The sequence below is a fragment of the Oncorhynchus keta genome, chromosome 34, assembly GCF_023373465.1.
Source record: "Oncorhynchus keta strain PuntledgeMale-10-30-2019 chromosome 34, Oket_V2, whole genome shotgun sequence".
In the NCBI taxonomy this organism is placed as follows: domain Eukaryota; kingdom Metazoa; phylum Chordata; class Actinopteri; order Salmoniformes; family Salmonidae; genus Oncorhynchus; species Oncorhynchus keta.
Genome location: NC_068454.1, coordinates 23796849 through 23813720, shown reverse-complemented (window position 1 = coordinate 23813720; position 16872 = coordinate 23796849). Strand labels below are relative to the sequence as shown.

The window sequence follows — 16872 nt, the reverse complement described above, 5'->3', positions numbered from 1 at the left end:
GAGGTGCTGACCCCATTCGTCAGCGGTTCTATAGTTTCTTCAGAGAAAATACGTTGTCTGGATGCTGAGGTCAAGTACATGCTGGAGAGTAAGATAGCAGAGCCTTCTTTCTCCAGTTGGGCTTCTCTCTGTATCTTGGTCAGTAAACCGGATGGAACAAACCGTTTTTGTACGGACTACCGTAAGGTAAACAGTGTCACAAAGCCAGATTAATTTCCTCTTCCTCGGATGGAGGAGCGTGTTGATCAAGTCGGTGCAGCTAAGTTTGACCTGTCAAAAGGCTATTGGCAGGTGCCACTGACGAGTAGGGCACGTGAAATCTCTGCCTTTATTACACCCTTTGGTCTGTACTCTTATTCGGTTATGAGTTTCGGTCTGCGCAATGCACCTGCTAGTTTTCAGCGACTTATGAACAGGGTTGTCGCCAGTCTGACCGTGTGCGCTGTTTATTTGAACGATGTAGTGATATATGCAGATACTTGGGAAGAACATCTGTCCCGTATTCAATCCTTGTTCGAATGTCTGGCTGCGGGTCGCCTCACAATCAATCTGGCTAAATGTGAGTTTGCTCAGGCGACCGTTACATACCTTGGAAAAGTGTTTGGGCAGGGTGAAGTGCGTCCTGTTTGGGCTAAAGTGGTGGCTATTGATTCTTTTCCACCACCAACTACTAAAAATTAACTGATGCATTTCTTGGGTATGATTGGTTATTACCGTAGTTTTTGTAATAACTTCTCTACTGTGGTCGCTCCCTTGACAGATATGCTGAAAGCTAAGGCTGTTTACGTTTGGTCTACTCGTTGTCAACACGCTTTTGAAGAGGTTGCTTACCTCAACTCCAGTGCTGGCTGCTCCTCGCGTGGATTTGTCATTTACCTTTTAGGTGGATGCTAGTCATTTCTGGGGAAGGTGCAGTTTTGCTGCAAGCAGATGTGTCTGGGGTTGAGAGGCCTGTTAGTTTTTTTCCCAAAAAGTTTAACGATTATCAGTTGAACTATTCGGTTATTGAAAAGGAAGCGCTAGCACTCATTTGGGCGCTACAACACTTCGAAGTGTATGTCGGGTCGGGGGTAGTACCTATTGTGGTCTACACCGACCATAAGCCCTCACTTTTTTGCGATGGTGTTTATTTTTACAATCATTCCATCTCGATGTGAGGCACATCCGGGGGACTGAAAACGTGATTGCTGATGCGCTCTCTCGTGCGCCCTGTTCCTAAATGTTTACGTGACTGACCATTGTTTTGTATTGTCATGTTCTCTCTGTCCTGTTTGCTCCCTCATGGTCTTGTTTTCTTCTTTCCTCTTAAATGTTGCTTCCTGTGCGAAGGTCGCTGAGGTCTGGGGAGGAGGTTGGCTGGGGCAAATTGTAAGTGTGAACACGTAAACCCTCATCAATTTGTAGCGCAGAAGCTGTGTCAATTTGGAACTTAGAGGCTGGTATTTTGTTCCGGGGTCCTTGTTGGTCCCCGGTTTTATGGGGGGTGTGACGACCCTCCCACTCTGTCTGCCGTATTCTCTCTTGTTATTTCCTTATTAGGATGCTGGTGAGCGGAGTTGGGAGGGTCATCAGCTACATGGGAATCACCTGGGCCCGGTGTCTCCCAGGATAAATACACCACTTCCCCATTCATGGAGGAGACTCTCTCCATGCAGACACCTTTATAGATTTGGTTGTTTTACTTGGTGGTTTTTTGGTTGTTTGCTTTGGAACCTTTCAACACCCTGCATTATCACATTCATGCAAAACACTCACACTACTGACTACTGATTACAGACACCATTGTATATTATACTTAGTTACTTATTTAATAAATATTTTATCACTCCTTATCTCCACGTTGTCTCCCTTTTTGTTACGGGCTTTGAGCCGGTTCGTGACAATAGCAGAACAGCCTGGGGGGGTAAGCAAGTGGGCTGTCCATTATTTCTGCTGCTTGGTTCCCATACATAGAGGACAGTCATCCTGTCAGAGACTAATCGTCTAGACTCATACTCAACCAGCTGCTTTGGACAGCACCTCAAAGAACAGCTCACATTTCTTGGGAAACTTTCTTCCTCATTCACTATAAATATTTGTTCTTCCCTGGGTTAGTGTTCAGACTCTAGGTCCACACCCCAGTTGTCTCTACGGCTGTTTGATCATCCATGCAGGCCTTGGGTCTGAAGGAGGGTGTCAGGCATACATAGTTACTATGCCAACATCTAAGGCTGCTGGAAACCTGATAGAAACCTGATCTCTAATGTATTTCACTTCATCTGAGTGTTGTTTCAGTGCCTCAGTTCAGTTAATCTCCACCAGTCTTTATTTTAATGAGGGCTGTGCTGTTGTTGTACATCTAACCTCTTGACCTCTACAGCTGACTTCCTGTTATGACTGTTTCTCAGGGTTTGTGTTAAGACTGGATAAAAACGGAGGCTTGTCATCCATCAGTAGGCCCATCTCACTATTTTGTGTTGATTGCATGAACAGTCTTATCGTCTAACAGTATCTCACTATTCCCACTATGCTGGCAGTGGAAACTACCTGCTTTATCATACTGTTGCGCTGTGATGCAGAGTAGAATCTAGCAGCGATACAGAAAGCTTATGTTGGCCAGTGTCAATCTCTTTACTGACCCATTACAGTTATGTGTGTAGATAGACATGCTGCAGGTCCTTTCTAACCTATGTACAGGATAGGAGGCTGGTGGGAGGAGTCCCTGGAGGGCAGGTTCATTATAATGGCTGGAATGGAACAATCATCAACTCTTTTATTTGATTTTATTTGGATCTCTTTTAGTCCCCATTTGGACTAATCTTCCAAGAGTCCTTAAACATTAAAATACAAGTTATAATACGAACACATTTCCACATATAACACACTATTACAAACATACATAATATACTAACATAATGACCCAATAAATACTCAATCTAAAAAATATTGATTCTTCATCTACTATTGTCCCACAACATCTCTATATACTATATTTAAATTGTTTTTAAATAATGTTTACATTTTGAAAGGTTTCTGGTTTGCTCAGTTCATTTATTCCATTTCTTTATTGCTCTAAATCTAAATGTTATTTTGCCTATTTCTCTTTTCTGTCTGGACAACGCATAGATGGTGGACAATCTATATTCTCCAAATCTCATTGTAAAGCTTGCTGTACCTGTTGAACCAATTGTCTTGCTGAGTAAATTTTAGTATCATCTGCAAATATATTAGCTTGAGTTTCAGCTAAGGCATAGGGAAGGTCATTGGCATATATTAAATAGAGAAGTGGCCTAAGGCATAGGGAAGGTCATTGGTATATATTAAATAGAGAAGTGGCCCAAGGCCACTACCTCCTTAAAACCATAATGCATTAATTTTGTCAATTATTTCATGATCCACTAAATCAAATGCTGCACTGAAATCTAAAAATAGTACACCTACAAATTTGCCATTATCCATAGCATTGAGCCACTGGTAAGTCATGTCAACCAATGTAGTGGAATGGTTCATCAGATCATTCTTTTCCATGTATTCCTATATTTGTCTACTCACAATACCCTCCAATAGTTTACTGAGTGAAGGGAGTAGACTAATTGGTCAACTATTGGCAGGAGTAATGGGTTCTTTGCAGTCTTTTGGAATAGGACAGTTTTGCATGCTTCTATACATTTGCAAACATCCCCTTTTCCAGTGACCAATTAAACATGTATCTCAGTGGAACTGCAATCTGGGGAAAAGCACAGCGAAGCAAGAAATTGTCCATAAGATCATAACCTGTATATTTACCATCAGGTAATGACTTCAATAAGTTTAACACATCCAGTAACACCGTTTGTAGACTAAAAGAGCAGATCTTATTGCTCATAATATGATCATCAATCCATTGGACAATAGCTTGTTTGGAAGAATGTATGTCTACATTGTTGGTCAGTAATTACATTTTCTGTGTAAAAAAATCTGCAGAATGATTGTCAATATCAACTGGTTTTGTTATTATTCTCCCGTCAAACTCCACACTAGATGGGCATGATGAGATAGATGTACCAAGTAAGCCCTTAACTGTGTTCCATACCTCTTTACAATCATTTTTACAATCAATAAAAGCATTGTTGTAAAATAACTTTTTTTCCCTTTAGATTCAATTTAACTGCATAATTACGTAATGTTCTATAATTCTGTTCATCAATTTCTAATTTTGACTTGGCTGCTAAGACTTTTGCCATATTTCTTTGAGACAAAGCCTCACCCAGTTCATCATCAATCCATGGAGATGGACGGGCACCAACTGTACTCTTTCTTATAGAGGCATGATGGTCCATTACCTCAGTGAGCAAATCAATAAAACATTTTGTAGTGATTTAAATCACCCTCTAGATAAATCAGCTCCCAGGGTACAGCAGCCAAATTATTTAGAAATAGCTCATGATTAAATGTTTTAATATTTCTCTTGACCACAATTCTTGGGGGTTTCTTTGGAACCTTGGTGTTTATGGTTAGGGTCACAGTATTATGGTCTGTCCAGCCCACTGGCATTGATCTGGCTTTTAAGCATTGCAATGGTATATTACAGAAGATCAGATCAATGCATGTTTCTGAGTGATGACCCAACTTAATTGATGATCTAGTAGTATCATTAACCATATGCCAAGAACTGTGGTTTGAAACAAATCTCATTAATTTTGTTCTATTCAAATTATTGTGATCCTTCCAATTTATATGAAAATCACCCAAGATAAATACATCTCTGTTGGTATCTGTGGCCTGGTCAAACCCAGTACATAAGTCATCCAGATAGGACACCTTAGAGCTAGGAGGTCTATACACACATCCTACCAATATGGATGCCTGGTGAGGCAGATGTACTTGAGCCCATAGTGCCTCTATTTGACATACAGTGGGGAGAACAAGTATTTGATACACTGCCAGTTTTGCAGGTTTTCCTACTGACAAAGCATGTAGAGGGTCTGTAATTTTTTATCATATTCACACTTCAACTGTGAGAGACAGAATCTAAAACAAAAATCCAGAATATCACATTGTATGATTTAAAAAAAAAAAGTAATTCATTTGCATTTTATTGCATGACATAAGTATTTGATACATCAGAAAAGCAGAACTTAATATTTAGTACAGAAACCTTTGTTTGCAATTACAGAGATCATATGTTTCCTGTAGTTCTTGACACTTTACATCAAGCAATGTTTCTTTAAGTTGTTTGTTCTCCCTTTGGCACCACCTCCACCTTGCCATGAATAGAGTCTACAGTACCTTTCAGCGCCGTGTTCTCTTTCCTTGGATCATCAATCTGACGTTGGCTGAATTCTAGACTGGCACATAATGCATTGATGTCCTCTCGCAATATATCCAAGAATTGATATATGAAGCCCTTTTTACATCAGTGGAGTGCTTATACAGAAACCCAGCCTAAAACCCCAAACAGCAAGCAATGCAGATGTAGAAGCACAGAGCAGATGTCAATGGAACGGAGTCAAACGTGGTTTCCGTATGTTTGACTCCGTTCCATTAATTCCATTCCAGCCTTTACAATGAGCCCATCCTCCTGTTTTTCATTCTTATCTTAGAGACTTGTTAGTAAGTCAGAATTGAATGATATCAAAATGTATTTGGCGTGATCTCAACTCTCTCCTTCTCCTCTTTCTCTCCTTCTACAGGTGAGTGGCTAGTCCGTCACGCTGAGCCTGCATTGCCATGGACGCCTGTGCCCGTATCCGAGGAGTTCCTCTCAGGACCAGAGCCTCCAGGAAAGAGGTTTTAGTCAGAATGCCATCTTCGGATTGGTTGATTTAATATAATTCTTGAAGGCTTGGTGCTGTGTGTGAGGTCGTTCATGTGTGTAACCTGAGTTAACCTCTAATTGTGTGTAGGCGGTGCGTGACAGCGGGACTCCGTGTATGAAGAGCCTTCTGAGTAGCAGAAAGGAGCTGTGCAGCGTGGGATTGGAGCTGCAGACCAGAGACACTCCATGCCTGACTGAGGTATGTGTCACAGCTCTCACCCACACTTTGATAATGACTTCATGATATGCAGAATTTCTCTGATGTCCCATTTCTTCCCTCAGATCCATTTTGTGTGTTTGCCTGGCCACTCTGAAGGGGAGGATCTAACTCTACAGGTGACCTGCACCAGCTCTGACTTCTATAGTTCAATTAATATCTTATTAATTGATGTTATTAATGTGTTATTTGTGTGATGTTCTGTCCCCAGGCCCTTTCTTCTCTCCCGGGGGACCTGGCGGAGCTGCTGAGGTCTCTCCACGTCACCAGCCTGAGAAACGAAGAGGTGCTGCTACTGAAGGACAGCAGGAGATCAGCCGACAGGAGGGACTCTTCTACTCAGGTTAACATGACAGGAGAGGAAGTTTCTAATAGTTAAAGGGTCTGTAGACTGCTTCAGAGGAAATACGGTATTTGACAGGTAAATAAGAGTTCAATATACAGTACCCTTAAAGTTTGGACAAATCTACTCATTCAAGGGTTTTTCTTTATTTTTACTATTTTCTACATTGTAGAATAATAGTGAAGACATCAACACTAAGAAATTATACATGGAATCATGTAGTAACCAAAAAAGTATTAAACAAATTAAAATATATTTGAGATTCTTCAAAGTAGCCCTTTGCCTTGAAGACAGCTTTGCACACTCTTGGTGTTCTCTCTCCCAGCTTCTTGAGGAATAGTTTTCCAACAGTCTTGAAGGAGTTCCCACATATGCTGAACACTTGTTGGCTGCTTTTCCTTCACTCTGCGGTCTAACTCATCCCAAACCATCTCAATTGGGTTGAGGTCTGGTGATTGTGGAGGCCAGGTAATCTGATGCAGTACTCCATCACTCTCCTTCTTGGTGAAATTGCACTTAGACAGCCTGTAGGTGTGTGTTGGGTCATTGTCCTGTTAAAAAACAAATGATCGTCCCACTAAGCGCAAACCAGATGGGATGGTGTATCTCTGCAGAATGCTGTGGTAGGCATGCTGGTTAAGTGTACCTTGAATTCTAAATAAATCAGTGTCACCAGTAAAGCACCATCACACCACCTCCATGCTTCATGGTGGGAACCACACATGTGGAGATCATCCCTTCACCTACTCTGTATCTCAGAAAAATCTCAAATTTGGACTCGTCTGGCCAAAGGACAGATTTCCTCCGGTCTAATGTCCATTTCTCATGTTTCTTGGCCCAAGCAAGTCTCTTCTTATTGGTGTCCTTTTAGTAGTGATTTCTTTGCAGCAATTTGGCCATGAAGACCTGATTCACGGAGTCTCCTGAACAGTTGTTGAGATGTGTCTGTTACTTGAACTCTGGGCTGCAATCTGAGGTGCAGTTAACTCTACTGAACTTATCCTCTGCAGCAGAGGTAACTCTGGGTTTTCCTTTGCTGTGGTGGTTTCATCATAGCTCTTGATGGTTTTTGCAACTGCACTTGAAGAAACTTTAAAAGTTCTTGACATTTTCGGTGTTGACTGACCTTCATGTCTTAACCTTTCTAGCACAGTTCCGCTAGCGGAACCCCTCGACAACATTCCGCTGAAAATATATATTTTTGAAATATGTAACTTTCACAAGTCCAATACAGTAAATGAAAGAAACTTCTTGTTAATCTACCCATCGTGTTCGATTTATTTAAAAAAATGCTTTACAGCAAAAGCAAAACACATGATTATGTTAGATCACCATAAAAAAAAAACACAGCCATTTTTCCAGCCAAAGATAGGAGTCACAAAAAGCAGAAATATAGATAAAATGAATCACTAACCTTTGATCTTCATCAGATGACAATCATAGGACATCATGTTACACAATACATGTATGTTTTGTTCGATAATATGCATATTTATGTCCAAAAATATCAGTTTACATTGGCGTGTTTCGTGCAGTAATGTTTTGATTCCAAAACATCAGGTGATTTTGCAGAAATAAACATAAATAAATAAAATTAATAAAAGATACAAGTGTTATTCACAGAATTAAAGATAGACTTCTCCTTAATTAATGCAACTGCGGTGTCAGATTTTTAAAAAACCTTACGGAAAAAGCATAATCTGAGAACGGTGCTCAGAACCCAATCCAGCCAGAGGAATATCTGCCATTTTGGAGTCAACAGAAGTTAGAAATAACACTATAAATATTCACTTACCTTTGATGATCTTCATCAGAAGGCACTCCCAGGAATCCCAGTTCGACAATAAATGAATGATTTGTTCCATAAAGTCCATCATTTATGTCCAAATAGCCACTTGATGTTAGCGTGTTCAGCCCAGTAATCCATCTTCGTCCAGACAAAAACTCGAAAAGTTCCATTACAAGTCTTAGAAACAAGTCAAACGATGTATGGAATCAATCTTTAGGATGTTTTTAACATAAAACATCAATAATGTTCCAACCGGAGAATTCCTATGTCGGAAGAAAAGCACTGGAACGAGAGCTAACTCTGTCGGGAGCGCGCGTCACGAGCGTCACTGACTCAAACAGGTCTCATGAGCCCCTCCTTTATAGTAGAATCCTCATTCAAGTTTCTAAAGACGGTTGACATCTAGTGGAAGCTGTAGGAAGTGCAACTTGACTCCAAAGACACTGTATTCGGTAGGCCAAGCTTTGAAAAACTACAAACCTCAGATTTCCCACTTCCTGGTTGGATTTTTCTCAGGTTTTCGCCTACCATATGAGTTCTGTTATAGTCACAGACATCATTCAAACAGTTTTAGAAACTTCAGAGTGTTTTCTATCCAAAACGAATAACAATATGCATATATTAGCAGTAGGAGGCTGTTCTCTCTGGGCACGCTATTCATCCAAAAGTGAAAATGCTGCCCCCTATCCCAAAAAGGTTAAAGTAATGATGGACTGTCATTTTTCTTTGTTTATTTGAGCTGTTCTTGCCATAATATGGACTTGGTCTTTTACCAAATAGTGCTATGTTCTGTATGCCATCTCTACCTTGTCACAACACAACTGATTGGCTCAAATGCATTAAGAAGGAAAGAAATTCCTCAAGTGAACTTTTAACAAAGCACACCTGTTAATCGAAATGCATTCCAGGTGACTGCCTCATGAAGCTGGTTGAGAGAATGCCAAGAATATGCAAAGCTGTCATCAAGCCAAAGCGTGGCTACTTTAAAGAATCTCAAATATATAAAATTGATTTTGATTTGTTTAACACTTTTGGGTACTACATGATTCCATGTGTTATTTCATAGTGTTGATGTCGTCACTATTATTCTACAATGTAGAAAATAGTAAAAATAAAGACAAACCCTTGAATGAGTAGGTGTCAACATTTTTGACTGGTACTGTAGTTTCCAAGCTGATTCATTGGACCTTCCTTAGACTGTGTGCAAAAGGTCTGAGAGATTCTGTGTTTTCACCCTGTTGACCAGAACCAGGTGTACAGATTTCTGGGATAGTGTGGCTGCTTGTTTTCTCACCAGTGTTTGCCACGTTGTCTTGCCTTGTGTCTGCTAGTGTTCAGTCTGGCTCTGCAGCTTTGTGGTTACATTGTTTGTGACTGACAGACACGCAGACATATGTGTGGTTAGTGTGTGTGTGACAGGCAGATAAACAGAAAGGCAACAACTAAAACTCAGCCCCTCTACCCACGGTGGCCAAGATAGAAGTGGTGCAGAGTGTTTTATATTCTGCATATACAACAACACATCAGACCACATTCAGACATGCAGACATAACAGGGCTGTCCTAGTAGAGCCCCTCTCTCTGTAAGACACATACAGAAGAATAGAAAACACCTGTGTGAATTCCTGTGAGTTTCCATATCCAGATACACTCAGATGATTAGAAGGCTTTGGTCTGATACACTCCCGGACATGGCAGGCACTGACAGTCTGCAGACTCTGTTTACCAGTGGCAAGTGTTCGAGTTGTTTTATTCCTCAAAGAGCTGATTGTCCCTTTGCAGTAAGAATCAACAAGGCAGCCAGCAAACTTGTCTTTTCTCTCTCCTCCACAGCAGCAGTGCTGGCTGAAGGCGGTGTGTGTTCTGAGACCCAGCCCCAGCCAGGCCATTGTTGGTGTGTTGGTGGGCCTTCTGGGGCGTTACGCTGCAGGGGTCCGCTATGCCCTGGAGCTCCAGGCCCTCCACAAGGGCACGGCTGAGTCCTGCCAGCCTGAGGACGATAACACCAACCAGTCTGTGTCGTCCATCGAAGACGACTTTGTCACCGCTCTGGAACACCAGGAGGAGGAAGACGACAACTGTAGGTTCATCACAACTATGTAGCGGGATGTTCAATAGAGGTTGATGTGTTAATTTACTGTTGCATAATCTGAAGTGTTTTTTAAATTAAGACATCCTTGTTTACCACTGCTCTCTATCCCTCTTGTCTCTTTCCCTAGCCAATGGCTCTTATCTCCATGGAAACCAGCGTGATGTGGCCTCCCAGACTGTCCCCGCCCACAAGAGAAACAAGGATCTATCAGGTTCCAGGATCATAATCAGCTCTGCCCCAAGGAAGTCCTTAACCAAACGCAGGTCTCCCCCAGAGGTGTCCATTACCGTACAGCACTCCAGAGGAGCAGAGTCCCAGTGGACACTCTACAGCCCAAGAGCCCAGCTCCCCTCCCCCACACGACCTATCAGCGAATCAGAGGAATCGGATGGCTCAAGCCCTAGTCCAATCATCTTTCTAGATGAGGTTGGCTACCAGAAGAGTCTCAAAGCGACACTGGACATCCCTCAGATCCCTGGGGGACCAACAGACAGGGTGGAGGACTCTGACTCTGAGGTTAGCGAGTTCTTCGACAGCTTTGACCAGTTTGATGATCTAGACGAACTGAGCTCAGAGAGCTGTACACTCACTCTGCCTCTAGACCCGACATCTTCCATTTCTCCCACCGGCCTAGACCAGAAGAAGAAGTACTCTGAGGCTGGTACTGGCAAGTCAGGGTCCAAGAAAGTGTCCCGAAGCTGTTCCACTATGAACCCCCACCGGTTCGACCAGCGCACCCTACCGGCCAATGTGAAGAAACCCACCCCGCTCAGAAGCCCCCTTCCCCCTGGCTCTCCCTTCGGATCCCCTGACTCCCCCCGGCCGGCCCGGACCTCCTGTGAGGAGAGTGGAGGTCTTCTCTTCAGCCCTGTCAGCTCCTCAGCCTTCAGCCCTTTGGCAGACGGAGGAGCTCTGGATTTCTTCTGGAAGACCGAGGGAGAGGTAGGAGACATGTCAGAGCTACGGAAACCCCAGGACCTTTGTACCCTCTACAAAACCTACTCAGACTTTGCCAGCAGTTTGTCCAAGGAGATCCTGGGCTCTGTGTGTGGATACCAGTCTCCCGTGGACCTCAACGACAATAAGAACCTGAGCTGTGTCTGTCACAAGGAGTTCCAGAACCAGGCTGGACACGTCATGAAGCTGTCTGAGATCCAGGAGACGGTGACTGTCTCCAAGCTGCAGCAGAAGCCCCAGTCTCTGAAGGACGGCATCCAGAGGTTTGCTACAGACTTGGTAGAGATGAGTCTGGGCAGCGCTCTGAGAGACCTGCAGAAGGGAGTGTCCTCTTGCACTACCACCCTCTGCCACCTGGCTGCCAGACTCACCTCGTCTGTCTTCCAGATGGCCTTCCAGGAGATCGGCATGCGCCGCGCCTACGCCCTGAAGGAACGGGCCGTCAACGGACTGGCTGGGTTCCTGGTGGGAGAGGCGGTGTCAGGGGCTCTGAAAGACTTCCTGATGGTGAAGAAGCAGATGTTCAACAGCACGGTGACGCAGTTTGCCGCTGACCTGGCAGAGGAGCTGGTGTTTGAGGGGATGATGGAAGTGTGTCAGTTCTCCCATCCCTCCACCCCCCTCACCCCCAGCGATTGGTCCTTCGGGGTGGGGGAGGACGACGATGAGGAAGTGGTGTCTTCCTATGCCTCGGACCTCTCAGAGTCTGTCCTCCAGGAGGCCTTCATAGAACTGTCCCAGGCTGATGTTGCCTTCAGTACCCAGGCAGCCATCAGTGTCTCTGTGAACAACATCTGCTACGTCAGCGCTGTCGACACACACACCACCTGCAGTACCGCCGCAGGCCACCAGGCTTTCCATGTTAACCCAGCCGAGGAAGGCCCAGGTCCATCAGGCGAAGGTGGCTGTACGGTGAAGAAGGCGCTGTTCTGTGTGTCTGGAATGGCCAGCTGTGTACCGGTCCCCCAGGCAGGCCAGGCCATCTCCCACCTCCACGACTCAGAGGAGATCTGCCAGTGTAAGACCAGCCACAAGAGGAGCTGCAGCTCAGAGAACAGAGTGGTAACCACAACCTCCTCTGATGCTACTGCTGCCACACAAACTGACCTGCTGTCAAAGACCCGCTTTCATAACTTCTCTGGCAACATGGTGGATATGATAGTGAGTGAAGCATGTGAACTGATGACTGCCACAAAGATGAAGAAGAAGGTGGAGGACTGTGCTGACTTCCTTTCTAAGACCATAGTGGGTCGGGGACCTCCATCCGGACAGGAGGGTAGTGTCACTGACCAGACCTCCCTCTACTCTCTCCACCCTCCCGTTCAGCCCCCAGGAGGAGTGAACTCTGAGTCAGGCTCCAAGACTGGCAGAGCAGTCGCTGAGACCCTGCCTGTGATGATGAACACTCTAGAGGTGCCAGGGTTGGAGATTGGAGGCTGGGGAGGCAGGAAGATGACCACCTGCGAGGAGATGGTTCCCAGTCCTGGTCACAAGTCCAACAGGACCCCTGGTACACCCCCCTCGACCCCCAAGCAGCCCAGTGAGGTGTCCCAGGAGAAGCAGATCAAGCAGTTCTCCAAGAAGCTGAAAGAGAAGCTGGCCAAGGAGTTCTCCACTGCCACCCCTCCTCCCACCCCACACTACCAGCCAGGGCCCGAGCCCAAAGAATCCACCTCTGAGACAGACAAGGCTGACTTCATGCTCAAACTGATGAGGTCTCTGTCTGAGGAGGCAGATGGGAACGAGGAGGAGGAGGAGGAAGAAGAGGGTGGAGTAGAAGGGGTTAACTCTGTAACTGAGACAGGAAGCCGCATGCAGCCAGAGCTCAACTTCTTGGATGGAGGACACAAGATGGCCGACAAGGGAGCCCTCCATTACGCAGAGCGCCTGGCGTGCCACATCGTCTCCATGGCGACAGAGATAGACACCCTGGGAGGAGTGGAGGATGGAGGTAGAAGGACGGTGGAGGGCAGGGAGGAGAGGAGAGACAGCATGGCCCAGTTCTCAGCGCAGACCCTGAACACGCTGTGGATATACGCTGGCGAGGTGGCGGGAGAGGTGATCAGCGACGTGAAGAGGATAATGTGGTCAGGACAGTGTCGCCACAGTGCGCTCACACAAGGCAGCCAGGAGCAGTCGGGGGAATGCCCTCACCACCACCAACCCCAGCCCAGTGAACACAGCAGGGACTGCAGGGTGGGTCGTCTGGCTGAACTGTGGTCCAGTGACCTCCTCTCGTCTGTCCTCCACCCATCCACCTCTACCCCCAGCTCTGGTCTATCCTCTGACTACCCCAGCTGTGAGAGTGTGACAGATGAGTACGCTGGCTACCTCATCAGGGTGCTAAAGAAAGAAGGAGGCAGCAGGGAGCTGGTCCTGGATCAGTATGCCAGCCGCCTGGCCTATCGCTCCATCAAACTGGGCCTGGCCCATGCTGCCCGCAACATGAAGAAGAGACCCTCCAGGCACCACTCCTCCAGGAGGCTCCAGCAGAATGGCTGCAGGGGACCCAATGCCGAGCCATTCATACCCAGGGACGAAGCAGGGAGAGTGAGATCTCCTTCCAGAGACGTTGATGAAGGGAGCCAGAGGGAGTACATGGAGCTGGTGAACTTCGCAGAGTCGTTGGCGTGCAACATCACCTGTGACGTCACACGCAAGCTCTGTGTGCCGTCGGTCCGACTACCCAAGTCCCGGACTGACTCGTGTCTGTATAAGAAGTCCAAGCTGGAGGACATGGCAGAGCGCCTGATCAGGAACTCCTTCTCATGCCCCCTGCTGTACAAGGAGGGGAATAGCAGGCAGTACCACAGCACAGGCAGCCTGTACGACGGTGGCTACAGCAGTGGAGTCATGGAGGTTAGTTTGGTTTATTTCATATTTATATTTTAGTAGGCAAAGATACTGTTAACATGGAGAAATTGAATGAAGAAGTCTGATTCATTGTAGCATCACATCAGCTTGCTCTAATTCCCAGCGTTTGTCTCTGCAGGTCCTGGAACACTATGCCAGGAACATAGTGGACGACACGTTGGAGATGGGCCTGGCCTCGGCAGGAAACCCAGCCCTGCAGGGTCCATACAGACACCTCCACTCTGAGAGGCGAGCAGTGGGCTCTGCACTAGGGGAAACAACCTGCCGATACTGCCAGGTCAGGAAGTCTATTTTTTTCTATGGATTACTTATGAGGATCTAGCACCCACCAATTTTAGTTTTTTGGTACAGTCTTTGAGTATGCATGTTGTTTGTTATTCCAGGTCAGGGAGTGTCTGTTCTGCTCACGGCCCAACAGGCAGCACCTCCTCGGGGGAGGAGCAGGCCAGAGGAGGAGGCTGGAAGGGGATGTGGGGGTGTGCGGCCTTGAGATCCCTGAGATCCACATCAATCTGGACCGCAGGGCCGTGTTCGCAGAGGAGATGGTCACTACGGCGATGGAGGGGGCCAAGCGCGAGCTGAGCAACACCAGCCTGAACGCCGACAGCGGGATCGGACACGACGGGTACAGCTTCGCCGAGATCATGACATCAGCACTATCCAACACACGCCAGACCACCAACCTCAGGTACACTGTGACAACACCAGTATTGAAACCTTCCATAACTACCTTCCGGTGCATGCATTATAACATTGGCTGAAATAGTACTCACACACAACTACTTCATGTTTCTAAATGATTTCTTAATTCAGACAAAGGGTACTGCAATGGGATCCCCCGTGGCTCCTAACTATGCTAATGTGTATGTGGGTTACATGGAGAAACAGTCAATTCTCAATCTTCTCAAAAATGTTTTCTTGCCTAACATTATTATGTGGAAACGGTACACTGATGATATTTTTGTTCTATGGAGGGGTGATGCTAAACAGCTCCAGGCATTCCATGCTTTTACTAACTCTTATTCTGAGCACCTGAGATTTATTATGCAATCTGAGACACGTCAAATCAGTTTTTTGATCTTCTGATCTTGTGTGACGATAATGTTCTATACACTGATCTTTACAGGAAACCTACTGATCCTAACAGGGTTGATAGCTGTCACCCGCCTCCCTTGAAAAACAGTTTGCCCTACAGCCAATTCTGTCCAATCAAAAGAATTTGCGAAAAACTATCAGATTTCGACAGAAATATGACTGAGATGCAAAGAAAATTCAAGGAGAAGGGGTACAAAAATGGTCAGATTATTACTGTCATTGAGAGAAATCCAAAACAAATCGAGACATGATCTCTCAAGGACAGTCTCGCAAAAAGAAGCATTCTTGTGTTCTTACTACCTGCTATTCAAAGTGTTCTGAACAAATTAAGGGAATCATTCAAACGTTGGCACATTCTAAGATCCGATGACCGTATCGGTAATGTATTTTCAGACCCTCCCTTGATCGTATTCTCACGGGACAGAAATCTCAGAGACCAATTGGTACACTATGATTTACCACAATACCCCTGCACAACGTCTATTCACGCCCCTACTGGATGAAAACTACAAGTGTAATGGCTGTGCTCAATGCAAAGGCACTTACAAATGTAGATCCTTCAAACACCCTCAAACAGGGAAAGCGAGCCATTCCAAAGGCGTTATCACATGCTCCACTAAGGCAGTTATTTATCTGATACCGTGGCAAGGAAAAAGTATGTGAACCCTTTGGAATGACCTGGATTTCTGCATAAATTAGTCATACAATTTGATCTGATCTTCAGCTATTCACAACAATAGACAAACACGGTGTTTAAACTAATAACAAACATTGTATTTTTCTTATCTATTGAATATACAATTTAAACATTCACAGTGTAGGTTGTAAAAAGTATGTGAACCCTTAGGCTAATGACTTCTCCAAATGCTAATTGAAGTCAGGAGTCAGCTAACATCAAATCAAAGTTAATTTGTCATGTGCGCTGAATACAACAGGTGTCGTACAGTGAAATGCTTACTTACAGGCTCTATACCCATAGTGCAAAAAAAGGTGTTAGGTGAACAATAGGTAAGTAAAGAAATAAAACAACAGTAAAAAGACAGGCTATATACAGTAGCGAGGCTATAAAAGTAGCGAGGCTACATAGACACTGGTTAGTCAGGCTGATTGAGGTAGTATGTACATGAATGTATAGTTAAAGTGACTATGCATATATGATGAGCAGAGAGTAGCAGCAGCGTAAAAGAGGGGTTGGGGGGGGGCACACAATGCAAATAGTCCGTGTAACCATTTGGTTACCTGTTCAGGAGTCTTATGGCTTGGGGGTAAAAAAAAACCTGGAGTCCAATCAAATGAGACGAGATTGGAGATGTTGGTTAGATTTGCCCTGCCCTATAAAAAAACTCACAATTTGAGTTTGCTATTCACAAGAAGCATTGCCTGATGTTTGTTTATTAATTTATTTCACTTTTATTTAACCAGGTAGGCCGGTTGAGAACAAGTTCTCATTGACAACTGCGACCTGGCCAAGGTAAAGCAAAGCAGTGCGATAAGAACAACACAGTTACATAAACAAACGTACAGTCAATAACACAATATAAAAAACTATATACAGTGTGTAAATGTAGTAAGATTAGGGAGGTAAAGGCAATAAATAGGCCATAGTGGCGAAATAATTACAATTTAGCATTAACACTGGAGTGATAGATGTGCAGAAGATGATGATGTGAACCATACCTCGAACAGAAGAGATCTCAGAAGACCTGAGATTAAGAATTGTTGACTTAGAT

The 16872-nt window shown here is 44.9% G+C and overlaps 1 protein-coding gene across 4 annotated transcripts in view; it reads left to right on the top strand.

The window, feature by feature from the left end:
• LOC118371335 (A-kinase anchor protein 11-like) overlaps window positions 1–16872 on the top strand; it is a 37051-nt gene that overhangs the window by 6411 nt on the left and 13768 nt on the right. For 3 of the 4 annotated variants that reach the window (XM_052493479.1, XM_052493476.1, XM_052493477.1), the window contains exons 2-9: window positions 5652–5748; window positions 5865–5975; window positions 6059–6112; window positions 6205–6336; window positions 9958–10204; window positions 10344–14032; window positions 14166–14324; window positions 14431–14735. In XM_052493479.1, coding sequence (XP_052349439.1) covers window positions 5689–5748; window positions 5865–5975; window positions 6059–6112; window positions 6205–6336; window positions 9958–10204; window positions 10344–14032; window positions 14166–14324; window positions 14431–14735 — 4757 coding nt within the window. In that variant the 5' untranslated portion in view covers window positions 5652–5688. The remainder of the gene's footprint in view (window positions 1–5651; window positions 5749–5864; window positions 5976–6058; window positions 6113–6204; window positions 6337–9957; window positions 10205–10343; window positions 14033–14165; window positions 14325–14430; window positions 14736–16872) is intronic. The other variant, XM_052493478.1, reaches the window with a different exon arrangement.